General features: G+C 50.7%; 1 protein-coding gene across 6 annotated transcripts in view; it reads left to right on the top strand.

Annotated features, from left to right (window-relative positions):
- The window catches only part of NTM (neurotrimin), a 929,539-nt gene extending 912,899 nt beyond the window's left edge, over positions 1-16,640 (top strand). For 3 of the 6 annotated variants that reach the window (XM_036861677.1, XM_036861682.1, XM_036861679.1), the window contains 4 exons: positions 1,431-1,582; positions 4,671-4,706; positions 9,966-9,998; positions 15,689-16,640. In XM_036861677.1, coding sequence (XP_036717572.1) covers positions 1,431-1,582; positions 4,671-4,706; positions 9,966-9,998; positions 15,689-15,789 — 322 coding nt within the window. In that variant the 3' untranslated portion in view covers positions 15,790-16,640. The remainder of the gene's footprint in view (positions 1-1,430; positions 1,583-4,670; positions 4,707-9,965; positions 9,999-15,688) is intronic. The other 3 variants (XM_036861681.1, XM_036861680.1, XM_036861678.1) reach the window with 2 other exon arrangements.
- Positions 16,641-20,253: the final 3,613 nt, after the last annotated feature.

Below are 20,253 nucleotides of genomic sequence, written 5' to 3'. Positions count from 1 at the left end.
GGAGTTCGCAGTGTCTGACTCCGCAGAAATATATAATTGCAAATAACATTTTATGGTTTACAGAGCATTTTCTCATCATTGTCCTGCTGGGCTTTACTTGCTATTTCTGCCTTGAATATTGTCTTTCTCGGTTTGATGACTCCAACGCCAGCCATTTGCTCCAATTTGTGTCCCACAGGCCTGTCCACATACGCGATCATCTTGACATATTTTACTGTCTACACGTCCTGCTCCAGCCAGGCCCTACATAGGCAGCTGACTCTGTGACCAGTTCCCTGAGATCCTCCATTCAGAAGGATGATTTTCCCCACTAGTATTTCTCTTTCCTGTAGCATAGACTCAGCTTCTGGGCAGGGAAGTCAAATTATTTCAGGGAAAGTAAAAAGTTGGCTTAAAGCCCATTTTCCAAAATAGGGCATTCCAGAGTTTTTTAAAAAGAAGAGAGCTGGTCTCATAATTTCCATGCAGACATGTAAGTTCAATAGGAATTGCTACTAACAGCCTCCAAAGATGGGGGATGTGGCCCTACCAACCTCTAACGCAGTTTTCTCCTTTCCCTCTCTGTCTGCCCTGTAATGGTGTCTGTGCTTCTAATAAGCGTGCCCGGCTGTCCTCCCCACTAACTCTCCGTGGCTTTTAGCTAGTGGCCCCGGCTGTCGGGATGAGCCCTTGTGGCACACTGGACTCCAGGATGGGGTGAGGCAACTCGGGGAGACAGTCCTGGCCACGTAGGGCCGTATTCTCAGGCATCTGTAATCTCTTCCAGGCTGAGTTGCTATAACACTCTGGACAGATCACCACTCCCAGACCCTTCAGAGTCCCCTAACGTAAAAATGATCCCCGATTCTTTAATCCTAATCACAGCCAAAAATAAGGTATTACCTGTAGAATGCCTCAAGTTCTTAAGGGATAATTTTATCACTCAGGGGCTTGAAAAACATTGCTCTTTCGAACCCCTCAGCTTCTCCTCCTCTTTGAAGACCGAGCTTTTCACTTTCCCAGGTGTCATCATCGTCACCATCATTATCTGCATCATCACCACCATCAACCTCAATTATGTCCACAATTCCGAGCACCTACCACACGAATCCTGTTGGGCTGAGTGCACACAGCTGGCACGTTATATTTGTTGAAGTCACCTGCCTTCAGAGAACTTCACTATCTTCATAGGGAGACGGATATCTGCACTGTGCCAGGAAATGTCTCCAGGCACACACCTAAAACAGAGAAATGCAATTATACGTGCGATTGTGGCCAACTTGTTGTGTAGTTGAATGCAAAAACATAAGTGATTATAGTGATGACAGAAAGGGGGCAGAGGGAAGGTCATTAATTCCAGAGTCTCTCTTCTTCCTTATGAGAAAAAATATTTATATATATATAAAACCATCTCCTTTTTCTCTTTTTGGTCTGTCTCTTGTTTGTCTCAGGCTGGTTGAAGGAAAGAAGGGGGTCAAAGTGGAAAACAGACCTTTCCTCTCCAAACTCATCTTCCTCAACGTCTCTGAACATGACTATGGGAACTACACGTGTGTGGCCACCAACAAGCTGGGCCACACCAATGCCAGCATCACACTGTTCGGTGAGACGGAGCCCCAGGCTGGGCAACGACAGAGGGAGGGGCGCGTGGAGGAGGGGGGCAGGAGGGAAGGGCAGCGGGGGCGTGGAAGAGAGTCAGGGGTAGTTAGGCAGGGGTGGGTGAGAAGGGCAAGAAAGGAGGAAGGAGGGGGAGAGAGAGAGAGAGAGAACCAGCACACGTATGAAAGTAGACACCAGGTGTCATTCTGTACTGGGAAGAATCCTGATATCAGAGAAAAAGGATTTGAGGATACTGAAGTGACATTGCATTTCTCCCCTCAGTATCTCCTGAACTGACTGTGGTTATTACAGTTGGGTCTAATAGTCAAGAGCCCAGAGAGGAACACGCACTATTTCCATACTTGTTCCCTGGATGAGTGTGAAATGTTACCCTTTCTGAAACTTTTTCTGGCCATTGGGACGTAAGAGAAGCTGCATTGTATTTATAAAAGTAGAATCATGGGCCTTGGGATCCTGAATGCTATTAGTGCTAGAGGAAGAATTAACATAGAAAATGAGTGTTTCCCGAGTTCTCCATATGTGTGCAAGGGTGTTGTCTGAAGGGATCTGTCCAACCAAGCCCCCATCCGGACAGAAGTCCCATAATCATTCATGCATTAATTCATTCAGTCGCTATTTATTGAGGACTAATGCGTGCAAGGCAAACTGCTGTGCCTTCATTACATATCCGGCAACTGTACTGGTGCCAGAAACAAGGAAAGGAAGCAAGTAAACAAGCTGCCTCTTAGACCCCGATGTCTCGCACCTCTATGGGTAGAACAGCTACACAGAAGTGAGTCTGGATGCCCGAGCGCATCCGGCATCTGTGATGGGTTCCATCCCTGGGTAGAGGCAGATTCTCCCCACAGCCCACAGGGTTAATCTCTGGTTGCTTTGGGGGCAAATCCCTCCAGGCCCCAACAAGTTCAGTTAGCTTGGAATTTTTCAAGTCTGGTCCCCCGTCAACCATGTTAACAAGCACTCTTGAATGTTACAGGGAGGGAAAGGTGAGGAAGCTAGCAGAAAATTGGCAGGAACCTAAATCCTTTTTATTCTGAGGACCCCCAGATAATTCCAGAGCTTCAAGTAGCGCCCCTCCCCCTGCCCTGCCAAATCCTCTCCACGGCGCAGTGGACCCAGCCTGCCCCGATAGCCCACCTGCGCTGCTCCACTGTCCCATCTCGATTTCCAAATCACATTCCATCCCCCTTTCACCCAGCATGTAAAACAAAGCCCCGCTTTATCCAGGAGGGCTGGGAAGAGGAAGCCTGCCCTTGATCCCAGAGCTGGCAGACCCGAATGGGCAGAGCTGTGATTAGAGTGATTGATGTGTCTCACGCCTCCCTCACAGGGCCAGTCATCACGGCCCCTCACATTTGTCAGCCTTTTGGCTTTTTGGCAGGTGTCTGTCTGCATGAACACAAGGACCATGGTTAGTAAGGGGCAGCCCCCTCCTTCCCTTGCCTTGCAAATCCAAGGTTCCCCCTGAGTTCCCTGCTCTCCACCCGTAGCCTTCCTCGTTCCTATAAACAATCTCCCTCCTCCTTTGACCTCTTTGCTCTTCCAAATCAGATGCACGAAATGGTTTTGCAATTGGCTTTATCACTGCTAATTCCCTGGCCTCTTCCCCTTAAGCCATCTAAGGTGAGAAGAGAGAGAAGGAGCAAACTTTAAGAGTGAAATCCTGGCATTTGTGACAAGCAGTGCAGTGACGCATGTGCCATAAATCTGCTCCTTTCCGCAGACCCGTGTTTGGCAGTTACAACCTCTGCCCTCATCCCCCACCGGTCTGTCAGCATTCATGTCACCCTGTGTATCATTTGGGACAGTCCTACAATTGCCAGCTTTCTGGAGTACAGGGGGCTCTCTAAAAACATGTGTTAAAAGCTGATAGTATGGATTCAGATAAGTTTAGAAAGCCTGGGTCCAACAAAGATGGACGGGGCCCACGTGGGAATGTTCTTTAACACGGGAGGTCTCAGAGCCTTTACACACTAAATCTCTAAGAGGGAGAAAAAGTTTGGAGCATTTTTCCAAACTTAATCAAACAGAAACCAAGTTTTTAGCCTCATTTGAGAGAGCATTTCTGAGGAGCCCATCACAGCAATGCCACCTGGGGGACGTAGTACCACGAGGCTAGGAAATCCCGTTAACGGGCAAGATGGGCGTTTCCACCGCATCAGCTCTGCTGTGGCTGGTCCACAGAGCGCGGCCCCTAAACTATTGCCACCCACTATCAGTAAGACCTCTTGACAAATATAAATGTATTGGGGAGTTTCCCATGTCATTTCCTATTATCAGAAGACTCGGCTCAGAGCCATCAAGCCGACTTGAGCAGGTTGGAAAGCAGCGTTTACTTTATGCGAATATACTTTGTGATCAGGCTCCTTCTCCTGTAGCATCAGAGAGCTGGCTAAATTAGCGTCCTTTTGCCACCAACCTGCACGTAAGCCGTACACGTGACCTGACGTTGAAAAGTGAGGGATGCTGGTGCTGGGAGATGCCCATCAGGGTCAGTATCTTTGAGGTACTTAAGCCAAACAGGGCATGGGTGGTCCTTCCTATCAGGAACCAGTAGGGTTCTGAGCACCTTGTCCCTAAGGTTCCAGAGGCCGCAGGGGACCAGGAGAGTTCAGCCCCTGTGATCCTGAATCACAGAGGCCCCTGGGAGGACCTTGCTCCTGCCGTGGCGCCATAAGGACCAGAAATTCCTGAACTAGGTCTTCCAAAATGAAACAGTGTGGGTGTGGATGTGACACAGATCTCATCTGGAAAGGGACTTTGGCCCTGTGTTACCCAATCAGCACCGCAGCTCAGCACAAACCCAGAGTCCGTGCTCCCTGCGCTGGGGTGCGTACGCGTGGCCAGCCCCTCACCTTCCGACCAGGGCATCCTGTGTGCACGCACCCCGCCTTTCAGCGTTCCTCTTGTCCTACCACCTCTGGTTTTTGTGTCTCCTTTTGTTTCTCCATCCCTCCAGACATGTGTGTGAAAGACAGTATACAAACTATATATGACCAGTATATAGCTACTGTATATAATATATGTGTTTGTTTTCATTTTTCTCTCCTGTATATCCCCACCTGATTTAGAGCTAAGTGAGCCTACAAGCTCAACTTTGTTACAAGGTCAGTATCCCACCCACCCCCGCTGTCTGGGTTCTCTCCTCCCCGCTTTCTCCCAGAACCCCCTCCCCACCCCCTGCCGTGCATCACCCAAGGCTCCTGTCTGTACAGGTGCTTAGTGAATGGCAGCAGAAGCTAAGGAGGTTACTGGGAGCCGATGAAACTCCAAGGATAGCCCCCTTTTCTCCACTCACCTTGCCCACCTCCCCAGAAGGGCTGGGAGGGGAAAGGAAAGGAAACGGCACTAACTTCTCAAAGCCCGGAGATCTGATGGAGGCAAAAGTCTGAACCAACAGGCAGAGAAGTCCACCCACTGAGCAGTTTTCATAAGAGTCCCGTTGACAGCCCAGCCATAGAGGCAAACAGCCCGTGCAGGGAGATTCGGACGGTCCTGAAGCTGCAGCAGCAGGTTCACGGGGAGGGTCTCCGGGAAGGAAAGGGGGGCAGGTGTACCTGCAGGATCCTCAGCAGCAGTGACCTGGAGCAGACGCCACTGAGCTCTAATCCAGAGCCCAACTTCTGGGTGTTCTGTGCGCTTGGGCAGCTCAGGAAACATCGTTCAGACTCAATTTCCTCTTCTGTGACATAGAATTGATCTGCCTTATCTATCTGAGAGCTGTTGCAGCCTTCAACTGAGAGCATGTATTAAAAAGGCTTTGAAAATCGCCAGGTGCACGTTAGATTGTTGGAGTCCGGACTCCGGATACAGGGACCTCCCCATGTCACGACACAGGGGTTCATGAACTCATTTCTCAAGCCCTCTCCCCATCCCCTTTCCACCTCTTCCACTCCAAGTCCTCCCCCCCATGTGACACCTGCATCTCTCACCTCTTTTTACTCAGACCTTCACATTTTCGCCAGCTCCCTAGCCTAGCAAAAGTGATTCATTTAGACTGTGACCAAACATTTGGGCCGGAGTGGGCCCAGGCTGAGTGGTAGAATCAAACCCATGCTGTATGTGCTGTTTATGCTTTCCTCCTAAGGACCGTGCAGACCCTCAGAGAGCCCCACAGGAAGGCAGCTGTGACAACAATGACGGGAATGTCTTTTCCCAACTTCCACCTACCCCCCCGATCCTTCTCATCCCACCCGTTCATCCGTTCGCATTGCACAAACAATCACCGGACGATGGGGTTAGACTTGGAAGGCGGGGGAGGGGATGGAAGAAAATGAATTATATGGGAAACTGTTTGACATATGAGGAAGAATGCTTTTATCGTGAAATGATTCAGGGATGCATTATTCACCTTAGTGATGTAGGGCACCCTGGTGATAGACCGCAAAGGGGAAAATGAAACAAAGAAATAGGAAAAAAAGTGAAGTCAATGGAAGTGTCCAGGTTCAACTTGATTCAACTTAACGTTTATTGAACCCCTGGGCAAGGCATATCCGCAGATCTCAAAGAGCGTTAGAAAAGTAGCTAAGGGCATAAATGGTAAAAGGGACGTGTGAGAGGCAGGACGTAAAGCAGAAGATGCTTCACAAGGGACTTTGAGGAGTGACTCAGCTCGTTCTGATCACTGAGATCTTTACTCTCGGAGGGAAAGCGACGTTTAAAACAGGGAGTGGCTGCTAAGGAGTTAGAATTCCGCCGAAGGTGCCCTCAAGGGATGGAGGGGGCACGTCCCACACTAAAGCCAACAGTAACCAAACTGACGGGAAACAAACAAATCACCACCTGATACTGAGCGTGGGACCAGGAGCAGAGGACCCACCTGCTGACACAGAGCTGAGCATTCCCACCTGCTCTGCTGGCCACTGAGCCTGGGGCAGGGTCTGCATGCCAACTCTCTGCTCTGATTCTACTGTGCTCCCACCCTTCACCTTCTTGTCGGGCGCAGGGCAATGGGTCCAGGCCAGAAGTTGCAGCTGGTAGAAACCTGGAACATTCCAAGACTTGGATTAGTGTGGTCTTCCGTGCAGCTGTTGGACTCTTGTACGGCTCAGGAGTATTTTAGAGAAAATAGATCTTGCTCCTGGGGTATTTCTCTCATTCATCTGCGTGTGTGTGTGTGTGCGCACGTGTGTGTGTGTGCGTGCGCGTGTGTGTGTTGCTTTTTCCTCCTCCTTTTCTAGCGGCCCATAGAATAGAGAGCTACCTCTTTTCTCAGGGAAATACTCCCAGGCTATGCTCCGCTCACCTCCGATGGATTTCCACGGACAAGGAACGCTTGGCTTTAAGAGACGTTCCAAGCTATTTTGCTACTTAATATCCGGATGGTCTAGAAAGATTCAGATAGGAGAATTTCACTCCTTCTCAGCATTTTCTGCCACCCTTGAAGTATTTCTCTGCTCCCTTTTTGCAAACACAACAGATTGCATGCCCCCCTCTCATATTAATATCTGGTGGTGCGGGACTCTTGCCGTGATAACTAAGGACTCAGGGATACACCGCCATCCCTCACTCCCTACCTCACAGGCAAATGTGCCAGGGGCGCACTGCAAACTCAGCGGCTCAGTGGCTGTTCATTTCCCATCCTCTGGTCCTTTGTCTTTTATCTCCTGGGCAAGGAGTCAGATTTGATGGTATCAGTGGGCTGGGAAAGGTTGGCTGATTAATGCCTGCGAACCTTGCAGTGACCATCAAATCATCTTATTAAAGAAGGCGGAAGTCAGTCAACTCTGTGCCTCAGAAGGAAACAATTGCAGTGGCAGAGATGATCTGTTTTCCCTACAGAGGATGAAAGATGGTTAATTAAGGACAGCCACCCAGCAGTGAGCAGTTCTATGGCACGTGTGTCTAAATACAGAAGGTACCAAAAAAGATCCCTTCGTGCTGTTTCTAGAAGGTTTATTTGTCCTGTATAACCATCCTGGTGTGAAACCAGCCCCGCCCCACCCACTAGAATCAGACAGCAGCCCTGTGCCCACCTAGGTACTTGGATTCAGCTGGGCTTGGTGGCAGAAAGATCACTTCATGGCTTGACCAGAGATATTAACTTGGAGGCTTAAAGGGAGCAGTTCTTTTTTTGTTGTTTCTATGTTATTTTTCTTTCATTTTTCTTTCTTTTTTTCCCACTCTACCTGGCTTCACCTTGATACATCAACAAAAAGATCACACATTTCAGGCTAGCTTTTGGTGAGAAAAATACATGCTTAGATTTGAGGGATTCTTGTCTTTGTCGATAGCCAAGGGTTAACGCAAAGCCTTGAGCTCAGGGCTCGTACACGCTTGGAGGTTCGAAGAGGCTCACACTCCCAGAAGCTGGGCCCAGTGGTGATGATAGCACCTCATGATGATAAACATGATGTAGAAACAGTTTCTACATCTCTTCTTAGAACCAAATCACAGGGAGTGGGCTGGAGCTCAGCAGGAGGTCTCCAGTAACTATAAAGAATGCCTTGGTTACATTTCCCTCCTCACTGTGGTGAGATACATGAATGGCAGAGGGGTTGAAACATTGCCACCTGGAAAAGCCCAAGGTTAAGTTCTAGGAAAGTCCAGAATGAGTGTCAAATAGCCCTTTACCCATGTGGACACCAAGGCATGATGACCTTGGAGATTCACCGGGAAAGGATCTGGATGGAACAGCTACGCTGAAGCTGTTTTCAGATCTTTGCCCTCATAGAAGATCACTTCTGGCTCCAGAGCACTGCAGGAGCATGTGCTTTCACTGTGTTCCTCTTCCCCATAGTTCCAACAAGCCAGACCACCAGGTAGAACCCCTCCCTGCCTCCTCCCTCTGGCAGAGTCTAAGCCAGGCCCCCATCACTCTGTGGGCTGCCCTCCCTCACACGTGCCCTACTTTGCACCGCTTGTGGTTTGGGGGTGGAAGGCCATGATGCCTTTAGGACTCCAGGCATCTCTCTGCAGATGGTCCTCCTTCCTTCCAGTCACCTCTGTCCTGGTACAGGGAGGCTCGAGACAGTGGGGCCTGAATGAGACAATTCAGGAAAATAGCCCCTAGTTAAGCTCCTAGGCTGGGCCCAGTAATCTCTCCAAGGGACTGTCCTTGCTAAACACACAGCAGACAGCGTGGACCAGCGCTCCTGGCTTTTCTCTACCACCCTGACTGTACATCAGATCTTCTCTGAGTCACCCCTTTGATCTTTGATTTTAGATCCGCCCACGGAGTGGCTTCTCAGGGTTGCTAATGTCCACTTGGATCAAGATTTGCCTCGTATCTCAGATGCCTTTAAAGAGTAGACTGAGAGCTTGAATGCACAGGGACATACCTGATTTTGGTCAAATGTTTTAGTCGAGTTTAGGCTGAGTTATTTCTGGGTTGTCTTTCCTTCTACATGCGAGGACCTTTGCACGGAGAATTGTATCACTTCGATGCAAAAGACTTTAATGTCATTTTCTTTTTTTCAGCTTTATTTTCCTTTACTTCAGGTATAATTGATGAGTAAAATTATAAGATATTTAAAGTGTGCACCATGGTGATTTGATACCCATATACACTGCGGAAGGATTTCCCACCCTCTGTATCCAGGGTGAACATGTGCAGAGGCCCCCAGCTAAAGAGGGAGGTGAAAGATGAGAGGTCATCCCACTGCTGGCTGGTCAGCAGAACAGGCTCTGTGGATTGGCCTGAGAGCTTGAATTGGTGAATGAGGGTGTTTCCTGGGTCAGCCAGCAGAGAGGGGCTGGTGCCCAGCATTTGCACAGGTGGGTCCCAGCAGCAGGGATGCAGGTCTTATTGCCTTAGGTTGCTCCAGAGAGAGGAAGCCCTCTGGGCCAGCTTCCTGTAGTCTGAGTCATCAACAGAGGTCAGCTATCAAAGGTCTGGGCTCCCCTGGTACGTGGAACCTCGCTCCCCAGTATTTCTAAGATGCACTGATAAATGCCAGTTGACTTTACATCTCAAACGGAGCTTGGCTACCTGCATTCAGATTGCTGTAGGAGGACCTATTTGTATCAGCCAGTTTTATACTAAAGCCTGCAGACTTCATCTAATTAGAGGATAGTCTGGTGGCCAAAGAAAGAAGGTTATTCTCCAAAAAGTGTTTACTGGCTTGGGACCTCTGGCTTCACGGTGCTGGCATCCCCTGCTAAGACACGGTAGGGCTGCCGGCTCTCTTTGGGTCAGGGTTCCAATGTGACCATCACTCACATCCTTCCCCGGCCCCCCACTCAACCTTTGGCAACTGACTTCCCAGCAAACCGGAGGGGTGCACGTCTGGGGGCTGGGCTGTGGTCAGAGCAGCATGGGGGCTGGGCCGGAAGTTCAGCCTCCTTCCCCAAAACCATCAGAGGGTAAAGTGAGTGTCTCTGGCTACTCTCTGCCTTAACGGTGGCTTGTTTTTCATTTCTTTTAGAAGTCAAAACCACAGCTCTGACCCCTGGGAAAGGTTGGTATGCTTACCTTCCAGGCAGCTGCTGCCTTGGTGGGCTGAGGTGCACAAGACTCTTTGCCTTCTTGCAAGATGCCTTTTCTTCTGCACTAACCCCAGGAGGCAGCCCGGTGGGAACCGCCTGACCTTGGGCCGGCCCTGTGTCGATTCAGATTAACTGTCCCCAAGGACACCTGATTCTCCCCGGGTGCCTCCCCTGCAGAAGTCTAACTTGTCTTTGCTGCCAGCACTAATGAGGACCTGTCAGTGCCCAAAATAGCTCTATGTCTGGGCCCCTCTGTACCAGGCCCGCCTCTTTCCTTTGCACATGGATGCTCTAATGCAATGATCTTCTTAGACCTTGGCCTTGCATGCTGGCCTCTGCTTACCCCATTCTCTCTTTCTCTCTCTCTAACTTGGAGCTGGAAGGGAAGTGGCAGGAGGGAGGGGAAAGGGGAAGGAAGGGGGAGGTTCTTGGGTGAGTCACTTGGCTACAAATAAAATGCATCTTATTTGAGGCTTTCATTCCGTCCAGATGTTTCCGATGGATAATTGACACTCATCACAGTTCTCCGGGACCCTAATGGTCCTGGTGATTAGTCTCTGTAGGCCTCCAGAGCTCTAGAATGAGATTGAGGCAATAAAGGCATTCCACGCAGAGTGGAAGCATGGCTGGATGAAGGGCAGAGACCTTGTCCGTGTGGCCGAGTCACCGGGCAGATGGGCTGGGCTGTCGCTGTGGCCAGCCAGGGCTCTGAGAGGGCCTTGCTCCAGGAGCTTGGGATCCATAGCTGCCTGGACGGCAGGTCCTCCTCTCATGGCGATCTTCCTGTGCCGCTCAGTGTGGGAGGGCCTGTGTGCTCCCCACCTTGACCCGTGCCCAGCGGGGCAGGTCCTGTGGCCTCACTCTCTGCTCTCTTCCTCACTGGAGATATGCAAGTTCCACAAAGCGACAGCTCCGAGTTAGTGGAAAGATAATTGTATTTGAAGACAGAAGTCGAGGAATTGTATTTGGAGAGAGAAGTCAAGGGACCTTGGGGAAGTCACTTAAGGTCTCCGAGGTTGAGTTTCCACATGTGAGGGCAGGAGATAATAACCTTCATCTCCTATGTGAGGGGCTTTACGGGGCCGGAACCCCTTTCCAGTTGCAGGCCCTCCACCTGGAATTTTAACCAATATGGCTTTATTTCTGTGAATATCTTCCCTCAACCACAAGAATTTTCAGTGACTTTTATTGGAAATCGTTCGAAATAGGGGGGAAGGGTGTTCAGACGAGAAAATGGAGGTAAAGCCAAAGGCAAGGTAGGAGAGAATGTTTTGCTTTGTTCTTGGCTTGGTTTGTGGGTTTATTTCCAAGTAGAATCTTAAGAAAAAGAAAAACACAGAGACAGTAAGTATGGACATGTAGCACAGGTCACAATGTTCTGGTTCCTTCCTTCTTTCAACAAAGGTTTATTAAATACCTGTTGGGGGCCCAGCTAGGCACAGACCCTGCCCTTATGGAGCTCACAGCATAGGGGAAGAAATGCATGTGAGACACATAAAGATAATTGTAGGACAGGATGGTGCATATTTTGTTACTTTCTTTTTTTTTAAATTTATTTATTTATTTATTTTTGGTTCTCTTGGGTCTTCGTTTCTGTGTGAGGGCTCTCTCTAGTTGTGGCAAGTGGGGGCCACTCTTCATCGCAGTGCGCGAGCCTCTCACTATCGCGGCCTCTCTTGTTGCGGAGCACAGGCTCCAGATGCGCAGGCTCAGTAGTTGTGGCTCACGGGCCTAGTTGCTCCGCGGCATGTGGGATCTTCCCAGACCAGGGCTCGAACCCGTGTCCCCTGCATTAGCAGGCAGATTCTCAACCACTGCACCACCAGGGAAGCCCCGATGGTGCATATTTTAATAGTGGGATGTGTATGGTGCTGTGGAAGCGAACCAGAGTAAGTCAAGGAAGGCTGCCTGGAAGAGGTGACTGGGGCCAGAATAGGACCTGGAACAAGGAGTGGGAGTGATTCGGGTGAAGAGCATTTCAGGCAGAAGGTGCAAGGATGGGAATTAAATAAAATAGGCTGGAAGGTACACGCTCGTGTGCGCACACGTATGTGTGGTGCACGCCTGCTGGGGGGGGCGGGGCGCGAGGCTAAGGAGGCAGATGGCGGGCGGACTAGGAAATGCAGTGCGTGTTCTACGGAGCAGCTGGGAGGTTTTGTAAAGGCTGAAGGAATCCAATCCATCAGTGGTCTGATCAGCTTGGAGTCACAGACACATCAGCCTGGAGTTGGCACAAGGAGTCAACCCCGGGGGTCCGGGCGCCCGTGGCAGAGAGCAGGTGCACGTCCTCTGAGAGGATGTGAGCAGACCCCGCCTCCGGGTTTCTCCAGGGACCACCCCTGTTTCCTCCTGCAGGCAGCTGTGTCCAGGAGGGCGGCTGGGCGGGGCAAGGAGAGGGCACTGGGGGGGCGAGGCCAGGCTGGAAGTAGTGTCCAGGGGAGTGACAGCCCCGCGGACCCGCCTTGGCCAGGGGGGTGGCCGCGGAACATCACACAGGGAGGGGCCCCGGCACACCCAGCGGCCTTTTCCTGTCTTCTCTGGGAGGAGTTCTCTGACAGGGAGCCAGGCCCCCTCCCCACAGGCCCCCTGCGTGCGTCCCAGGGCGCGGGAGGAGCCGGAGCAGTACAGGCGACCCAGAGCCCCTGCCGCGCAAGGCCGTTGCCAGGTTCCCCGGGCGCTTTTGCCAGCTCCCAGCCGCCACCTGCGGGGCGTTGCGGACTCCGTGGCCGGCAGACAAGGTTCCTGACTTTTCTGAGCTGGTAATCAAGGCAGGCCCCTGCTGGGCTGTCTGCCTGGCACGTGCCTCCTTCATCCTCCTCCCTGGAGACGTCCGCTGGCCGGGCAGCCCAGAGGGGTGGAAGGCGGCAGAGGCAGAGGCAGCATCTCCATGCGGGGACTGGCGACGTCCCCCTTCTCTTACCAGGAGCGGGGACGGCAGGGCTGTGCTGGGCGGGAGTGGGGAGCGGGCTTCAAAGCTGTGTGAGCCAGTGTTCAGGAGAGAAAAGAGGTGACAGAGGAGCCCTTGTGTGAACAGACGCGTGTCTGTCCAGGCGCCATGAGCCGGGCGTGCAGGATGCGTTTGGCATCGCGCAGCAGTGGGCGCCTGGGGAGGGGTACGGCCACCAACCCTCCCGTCAGACTTGGAACCCAGCTGCTCCCAGGGACTCGGAACAACCTCCCTGTCTCAGAGTTGGCCTCGGGCAGAGGCCGGGGTCTCCTGGAAGGACCCTGGAGCGGTCCAGAGAGGAAGGGCTTTCTCACAGGAGAGGAACAGATAACTCCTGGCTCTAGAAGCCCTGGAGCCGGCTTCTCTCTGGAGATTCCAAAGACTGCCCTATAGATAGCAGTGACTGAATATAAAGGCTAGAGTTTCTGGTGGTGGTTTATATAGAAACATAGTAGTTAGATTTCAGAAGATGCAACCAATTGAATGGTCGACGATAAGCCAATCTGAACGGAGCTTCGTAAGGATGCTCCTTTGTCACGGGTATCCCAGTGGACCCGCAGAAGGAGAGCGTTCAGCTGTGTGTTGCCCAGACGTTCACCTCCCTGGCGGGCAGCAGAAGAGGCGTCTGCTGTCCTTCTCCTCAGGAGAACTTGCACTGCCAAGAAGTTCGGGCCTTGGGAGCACTGCTGTTGGGGAGGAAGAAAATCTCCTCTACCCTTCTAGGCTCTTCTTGCCGGTCTAAGAATTAAATCGACATAAGACAGAGTAACAGGAGAAAATAAAGCAAACATTTACTAATATGTATACATGGAAGAGGCCTAGGAAAAGTGATTAACTCACCAAAATGTCCCAAACCTTCACCTTAAATACCACCTTCAGCTAAAGACAAAAGAGGATGTTGGGGGACTTCCCTGGTGGTGCAGTGGTTAAAACTTCACGCTTCCAATGCAGGGGGCCTGGGTTCGATCCCTGGTCGGGGTATAGATCCCACATGCATGCTGCAACTAGGAGTTCGCATGCTGCGACTAAGACCTGGTGCAACCAAATAAATAAATAAATATTAAAAAAAAAAAAAAGAAGATGTTGGGGATAGGGGCTTAGGACTTCAGAGGGAGGGGAGGCAATTCACATGGAGAAGGAAAGGCGGATGTTTGGTAGACAGTGATTTCTGGGCCAGGCAGGGAGATGGACACAGAGAGGAACAACAACTAACAGATTTTGCAGGTTCGTCCCTGTCTCCACACCCAGTTCACACTGTCGTTACCTATGGTAACAGCTCCCTTCCTGGTACAGGTCTTCTTTCTACATTCTTTAGGTAGTTAGGGGGAAGGGCAGAGTTTCTTCCTAAGTCTTTTGGGCCTTGATTGCTTTCAGCTGGAAATAATCTGCATGCCAAAGAGACATTTTGGGGTGACAATTTTGCTCCCTTGCAGTTTGAACCAGGCACCAGAGACACAGAGATTGGATGACCTGGTGCATTTCAAACTCCTAACTGTTTAGCCACTGGCCCAGGATCAGGGATTTGTCCCAAAGGTCTAAGGAATAAATCACAGGGGCAGTGCTTCCAGGCCAGGACTTCTAGGACTTGGAATGATTCCATATGGAATCAAGAAGCTGATTTGATGCTGATCTGCATTAGCCAGAAGTGTCTCCATGTCCAGCATCCAAGTCAGGCAAGCAGGTTCTGGCTTTGACCCTTCAACCCAGTGAGGACATGGACTTAGCGGGGGGCACACCAGCTTTAAATGCCTCCATTAAATCCAATGCAAGAGCCTTCCAGAGCAAGTCCAGTCTGAGAAGATGCCCTGCTTCATTAGGTGCCTAATTCATCCGGGCATGCAAACTTGTGTGTACTGTTCCTGAATCATAGCTCCATTTATCACGGGCGTTCATGGCCACGGGGCTGAGGGAGCCACAAAGCTTATGCTTCAAATGATAGGGAAGCCGCTGGGGAATTGTATGACCTCATAGTTTTCTTGCCTCCCGACTGTGGCTCCATCTCAAAGAGTATCCGTGTGCAGGTCAGGCTGGTGTGTGCCTCTTAGGAGAATATGCCATCCGTCTCCCCCCAACAGACACACACCATGGCACGTTCTGCATCCCGGTGTCCATGGAAATCTTCCCTTCCTCCTGTGTACACGGCCAAAGGCCACCTGTCCCTTTGCTTCATCCCCCCTCCACCTCAGGCGAGCTGGTTTGGACCTTTCAAGCATGTGATACTTCAGCGAGGTCTGCTGTTACCTGATCCAGATGGGGGAGAGGCCAAGTGCGCTGCCCTGGGACCGAGTGATGGACAGAAGGGGCACCGAGGCCAGTGCAGCAGCCGCAGGGGACAGTTGGTGTGTCCAGCGAGCCCCGTCCTGCACGACAGGAGGGTCACGTGAATGTTTAAGGCGGGCAGTGCCCAGAGGGATTGGACGCTGATGCGGAAAGGGCAGGGCTCTCGCTGTATCGCAGCTCTGTGTAAGGTGTTGATTAATCAGCCACTGTTTTCTTGAACTTGCCCCTGAGCCACGGCCTCAGCGTGTTCTGACAGCAGAGGAGTAGCAGACACCTGCACGCTGTAACCTGAGGCCCCTCCTGCCCGGGTGGGCGCCCCGTCACGTAGCTGTGCCCATGGGATCGAGGCTGACGCAGCCTCTGGGTGTGGAGCTGGGATGCTGGCCGCTCCCGGTGGGAAGGGCCAGGCTCACGACAGGTGTGTTCTGCCTGCAGGCCCGGGCGCCATCAGCGAAGTGAGCAATGGAGCGTCGAGGAGGGCTGGCTGCGTTTGGCTGCTGCCCCTTCTGGTTTTGCACCTGCTTCTCAAATTCTGATGTGAGTGCCACTTTCCCCGCCGGGGAGAAGCTGCCGTCACCGCCACCACCAACACATCAGCCGCGGCGACCAGGAGCAACGCGAGCATCCCCGTCCTAAAGCAGATCCAATCCCACGAAATTCAGAGCCTAAGGGGACACCAATTCCAGGGAGGGGGACAGAGAAGACTTTGGGAAAACAGGTTGAACAAGGACATTGGAAATCGCCTCGCAGACACGTAGGTACAGCTGAGTTTTCTTTCTTTTTCCAAACGGGAAGAATGCACGCGGCTTTGGACCCACCCGCAAGCTGCATGGCGTGACCTCCGTTACCAGTCGGGCAAGGGCTCAGCCGCTCTGCCCACCACAGTGCCCCCACCCCCAAGGAAAGTTCTGGAGTCGGCCACCCCCGATTCAATCAGTCAGTAGAGAAGAACTCAGAGGGAGGCTTGCAGGCCCATTCCTGAACTGTGTCCCTATTGTGTGTGTGATGAAACGCAGCAACAAAAAGATAAATAAAAAGGAAAACTAAACAAGACAGCCTGTCAGCTACAATCATCCCACAATCAACAGTCACAAAAGATATTGTTAAACTTTTTTTTGTTGTTTTCATTTTACTACATGGACATCATGGATCATAAGGGATTCTGATTCATTATTAATTTTATTAATTATATTTTCTGATATGAGTCTAAAACTTAGTGCAAAAACAAGACAAAACTAAAAAAGTACACAAGTGAAAGGGGTGAAGAGAAGTATGTTTGTTAAATGTTAAGCATGGATAGTATACTTGTTACCCAGGTTTACAGCGGGTGGACAACACACCAGGCATTAGCTACCTGCTGAGGATTTGGCAAATCCACCAAAAAAAATAAAAATCCACACATACAATTTAACCACCATCTCCACCAGCGCTACAGATTTCTTCTTATTCTGGCATTTATTGCAGACAATACTACACTTCTACATGCTGTTTAGAAACGGAAGGGTGACCTGCACCATATCTTGAGTTTGCTGGCGATGCTTCTTTTGATGACATATATTATACAGTATATATATACATATTTTTTTGTTTTGTTAGGGTTCTAGCCATTTTCTTTCTCAGCAGGGTCCTTTCTCAGACCTCACTGCATGCTGTATATGGCGTTAGCTGTGTGTTGCTCTTCTAAAAGATGATAGAGTTTACTGGTAATTGTGTAATCAGCTCCTGCCTTTTTATTTTCTTGGGTTATTCACATGTCAGAGACATTTCTGAAGAGTGAAAAGAGAAACAAAACGCTAACACAAGGCGCAGCATCTTTCCCAGGGGCCGCTCTCGCTCTCGGAGGCGAGGGCTGACGCGGGGGCTTGTCCGTCATGCCTCGGGCACGGACAGACAGCAAGCAGCCGGACCAACTCAGTAGCCAGTAACCACTCGCTTCAGCCCATTGTGGGAATCTCTGATGCCTCTGTGACCACTGGAGAATCGAGTCCTCTTGGTTTAGTTTATTTAATTTCCCACCTTTGTGTGCGTGTGTATGAAAGAGAAGAAAACACAGATTTTAGGTAAACTTTTCTTCCTCCCGCGAAGTCTGGGAACCAGAGGAGCCTCGGGGAGGGGTCGTGATGTGATGAGGGCAGGTGGGATTAGGGGCTGGGGGAGGGAGGGGTTGTCTCTGACTTGACATTAAAAAGTGTTCCATGTCCCTCTTTACCTGGTGTGGTACCTCATTCTCGAGTGGGGGGGAGGGGAGCAGAGCCTGCCTGGCTCAGGTGTGAGGGACGTGGAGGGGGGTCGGGCTCTGGATTCAGGCTACTGCTCTGTGGACCCCTCGTGGGTGGAGTGGGGCCCCCTGTGGAGTGGGCTCTGACGACAGGCAGGGCTTCGGGGAACCGCCCTTCTCCTCCATCAGAAGCACGGGAGGCGGGCCTCATGGTGACCGCACCTCCACTGCCTTCAGGAGGCCCTGCTGTGGCCACACACCTCCCCTCGTAACCTGGGCAGATGGCAAGTCCAGTTAGGGGATGGCTTTCACGTGTGATTATTTCTGGAAGGCATTAGAGTGCAGCCATAGCCCAAAAAGTCCCTGTGGGTGAGTATTGATGAATCCCCAGTCCCATCCACCAGTGTTTGTTTGGGGGACTCTCTTCCATCCAAGCCTGACCCCCAAACCTTGCCTCTAACTACAAATTAGGAGAAAAGGTACAGTTTAATGCAGAATAGTTTTCAAGTAATTCTAACCTGTTCTGGTTGATTCTGGGAATTAAATAAGTAGCTGAAGATTCACCGAGAGGCAGAAATGAGGTCAGAGCCAAATCACCCAGGGATTACCGTGCTTGTGTCCGTGGGGGCCAGTTCCACCTGAGAGGAGTAGGAAGTGTTTGGAAAGGAGTGGTTTCATTTTCAGCTGCTTCTGGCAGCATTGAGAAAATCTTGTTGACTTCATGTTTCTTTTTATTTTATACATTCTTTGTTTAATTCTTTTCCATGGTGGTTTATCACAGGATACTGAATATAGTTCCCTGTGCTCTACAGTAGGACCTTGTTGTTTATCCATTCTGTATGTAATACTTTGAACCTACCAACCCCAAACTCCCAATCCATCCCTCTCCCTCCCCCCATCCCCTTCGTGTTTCTTTGTGCCCTTCTGCCCTTCCGCCCACACCACCAGGTGCCAGATTCTCCGGCTTCTTCCTGGCAGCGTGAACTGGAATAGTCGGACCAAGCCTCGCAGATCCGGGCTGCACTGGAGTCATTCCTTCCTTATGTCTCAGAACTGCTAAAGGCAAGGGGCTCTGGGTCTCCTTTGAATAAAAGTGGGTGAGATTTACTAGCTTTCCTGTGACTGGAACTTCTATAGACACGGACCAGAGGAATTCCATGCAGATCGTGGGTCACGGGAATAGAGGGAATAGAGTGGGAAAAACACAGGGAATTTCCATACTTCTAAACTTGAGCCCAGAACCCCTCTGAATAAAATGTACCAGGGCATCTGCAGACAGAGTCTTCCCAGATTTTGTCAGGACAAGAGCACAGAGTGGCAGGTAATCTCCGTGTGATTCAGAGCTTTCTCATTCAGGTTTACTGAGCGTGGTTTAGTTCACCCGTCAGCATCCCCGCAGGAAGGACTGGTCTGTCCTGACCAACTGTGACATTGATGAGGAAGACTTCCTTTCACCTTTCACCTGTGCCAGTTCCATAGCCCTTCTTGTCTTGAGGCTCTTTGGAGCTCTGGTCATTCACTAGCACGTTTCTGGTAGAACCAGTTTTGCCGTGACTGCTGGCTCAGCAGGTAGGAGAACTCCCTGCCCTGCCTCTGGAGGGGTTTCTTCTCCTCTTCTGTTTAGTGCAACACTTAAGCCCTGATCTGCTGAATTTCAGTCTCTGAAGGGTGCCCATGAGACAGGGCCTTCAACCAGACTCAGAGTTCAATCCAGGAGGACATGGCTTTGATAGGCGCTCATAGGGGTGATTTCTAGGCTTCTCTTCTCAGGAAACGAGCTTGGCAAGACAGTGCTCGCTAGAGCGAGTAAAGAAAGCATCCTGAATAGCGTGTGCAGTTGTTTTTCATGGCACAGGTGCTAATGGACGACCATTACTATGGGCCGGACTGGATTTCAAACATACTGGACCCCTTGGGTCCAGTCAAGTCGCAGTCATACTTTGGGATTCAGCCACTACCTTTAACCTTAGGCTGTCCTTTGGGGAAACCATGCTTGAGGTTTTGCAGATTTTATCCCATAGTAGTGTGTGTGTTGGGGGAGTACAAGTAGGGAGGTTCAAGCCCTAACCACACAGTCCCAGAGGATCCCATTCATTTTCTTTCAACAGAGTATCTGTCCTTTCCCACGAGTGCAGCTGTGCTCAAGTTCCTACCATTAAGTCTGTCCCCATCAACTCTTCTGCACAGTCGGTTCAGATGTCTAACTTGCAGTGTTGTAGTACTTGTACAAGGACCGCCTTCTGATGAGTGGGACTCACAGAACTGGGGCTATCTTTGCCATCGGTGATCCACAGATGTTCGCTTCTGTCACTGTGGATGGTGATAATGACGGTGATGATGGACAGTTCTTGTTCTTCACGCTGGAGGGAAGTTAGTTAGCAGATGAATTGACACTGGAATCTGATGGAGGTTCAGCACATTTCACTGGACTGACCCCATCTTTATCTTATACCTCTGGACCGTGAGTTCGGAAGGGAAAGCAGTCACACTAATCAATCACAGGATGGTCCCTCTCATGTGTGGGTTTGTTTGATAAAAAAATGTATCATCTGGGAACAGCAAAATGCCCACAATTTTTTTTATTCTTACGACAGTAAACATTTGAGGTACTTATCATTAGAGGAGAAAAATCTATGCAGAAGGAGAGAGGTGGCCAAGTGACGGCACCCACCCCATGAGCCTGCAGGCTCTCCTGCTACTACTGACCAAATACATGTGCACATGACAGTCACCAGACAAACAGCTAAGAACTGAGATTGTATCTATTGAATAATTCCTCTTT

This window comes from Balaenoptera musculus, chromosome 8 (assembly GCF_009873245.2).
Source record: "Balaenoptera musculus isolate JJ_BM4_2016_0621 chromosome 8, mBalMus1.pri.v3, whole genome shotgun sequence".
NCBI classification, from domain to species: Eukaryota; Metazoa; Chordata; class Mammalia; order Artiodactyla; family Balaenopteridae; genus Balaenoptera; species Balaenoptera musculus.
The sequence above is the reverse complement of the archived record's forward strand: the minus strand, read 5'-3'. Positions and strand labels throughout refer to the sequence as shown.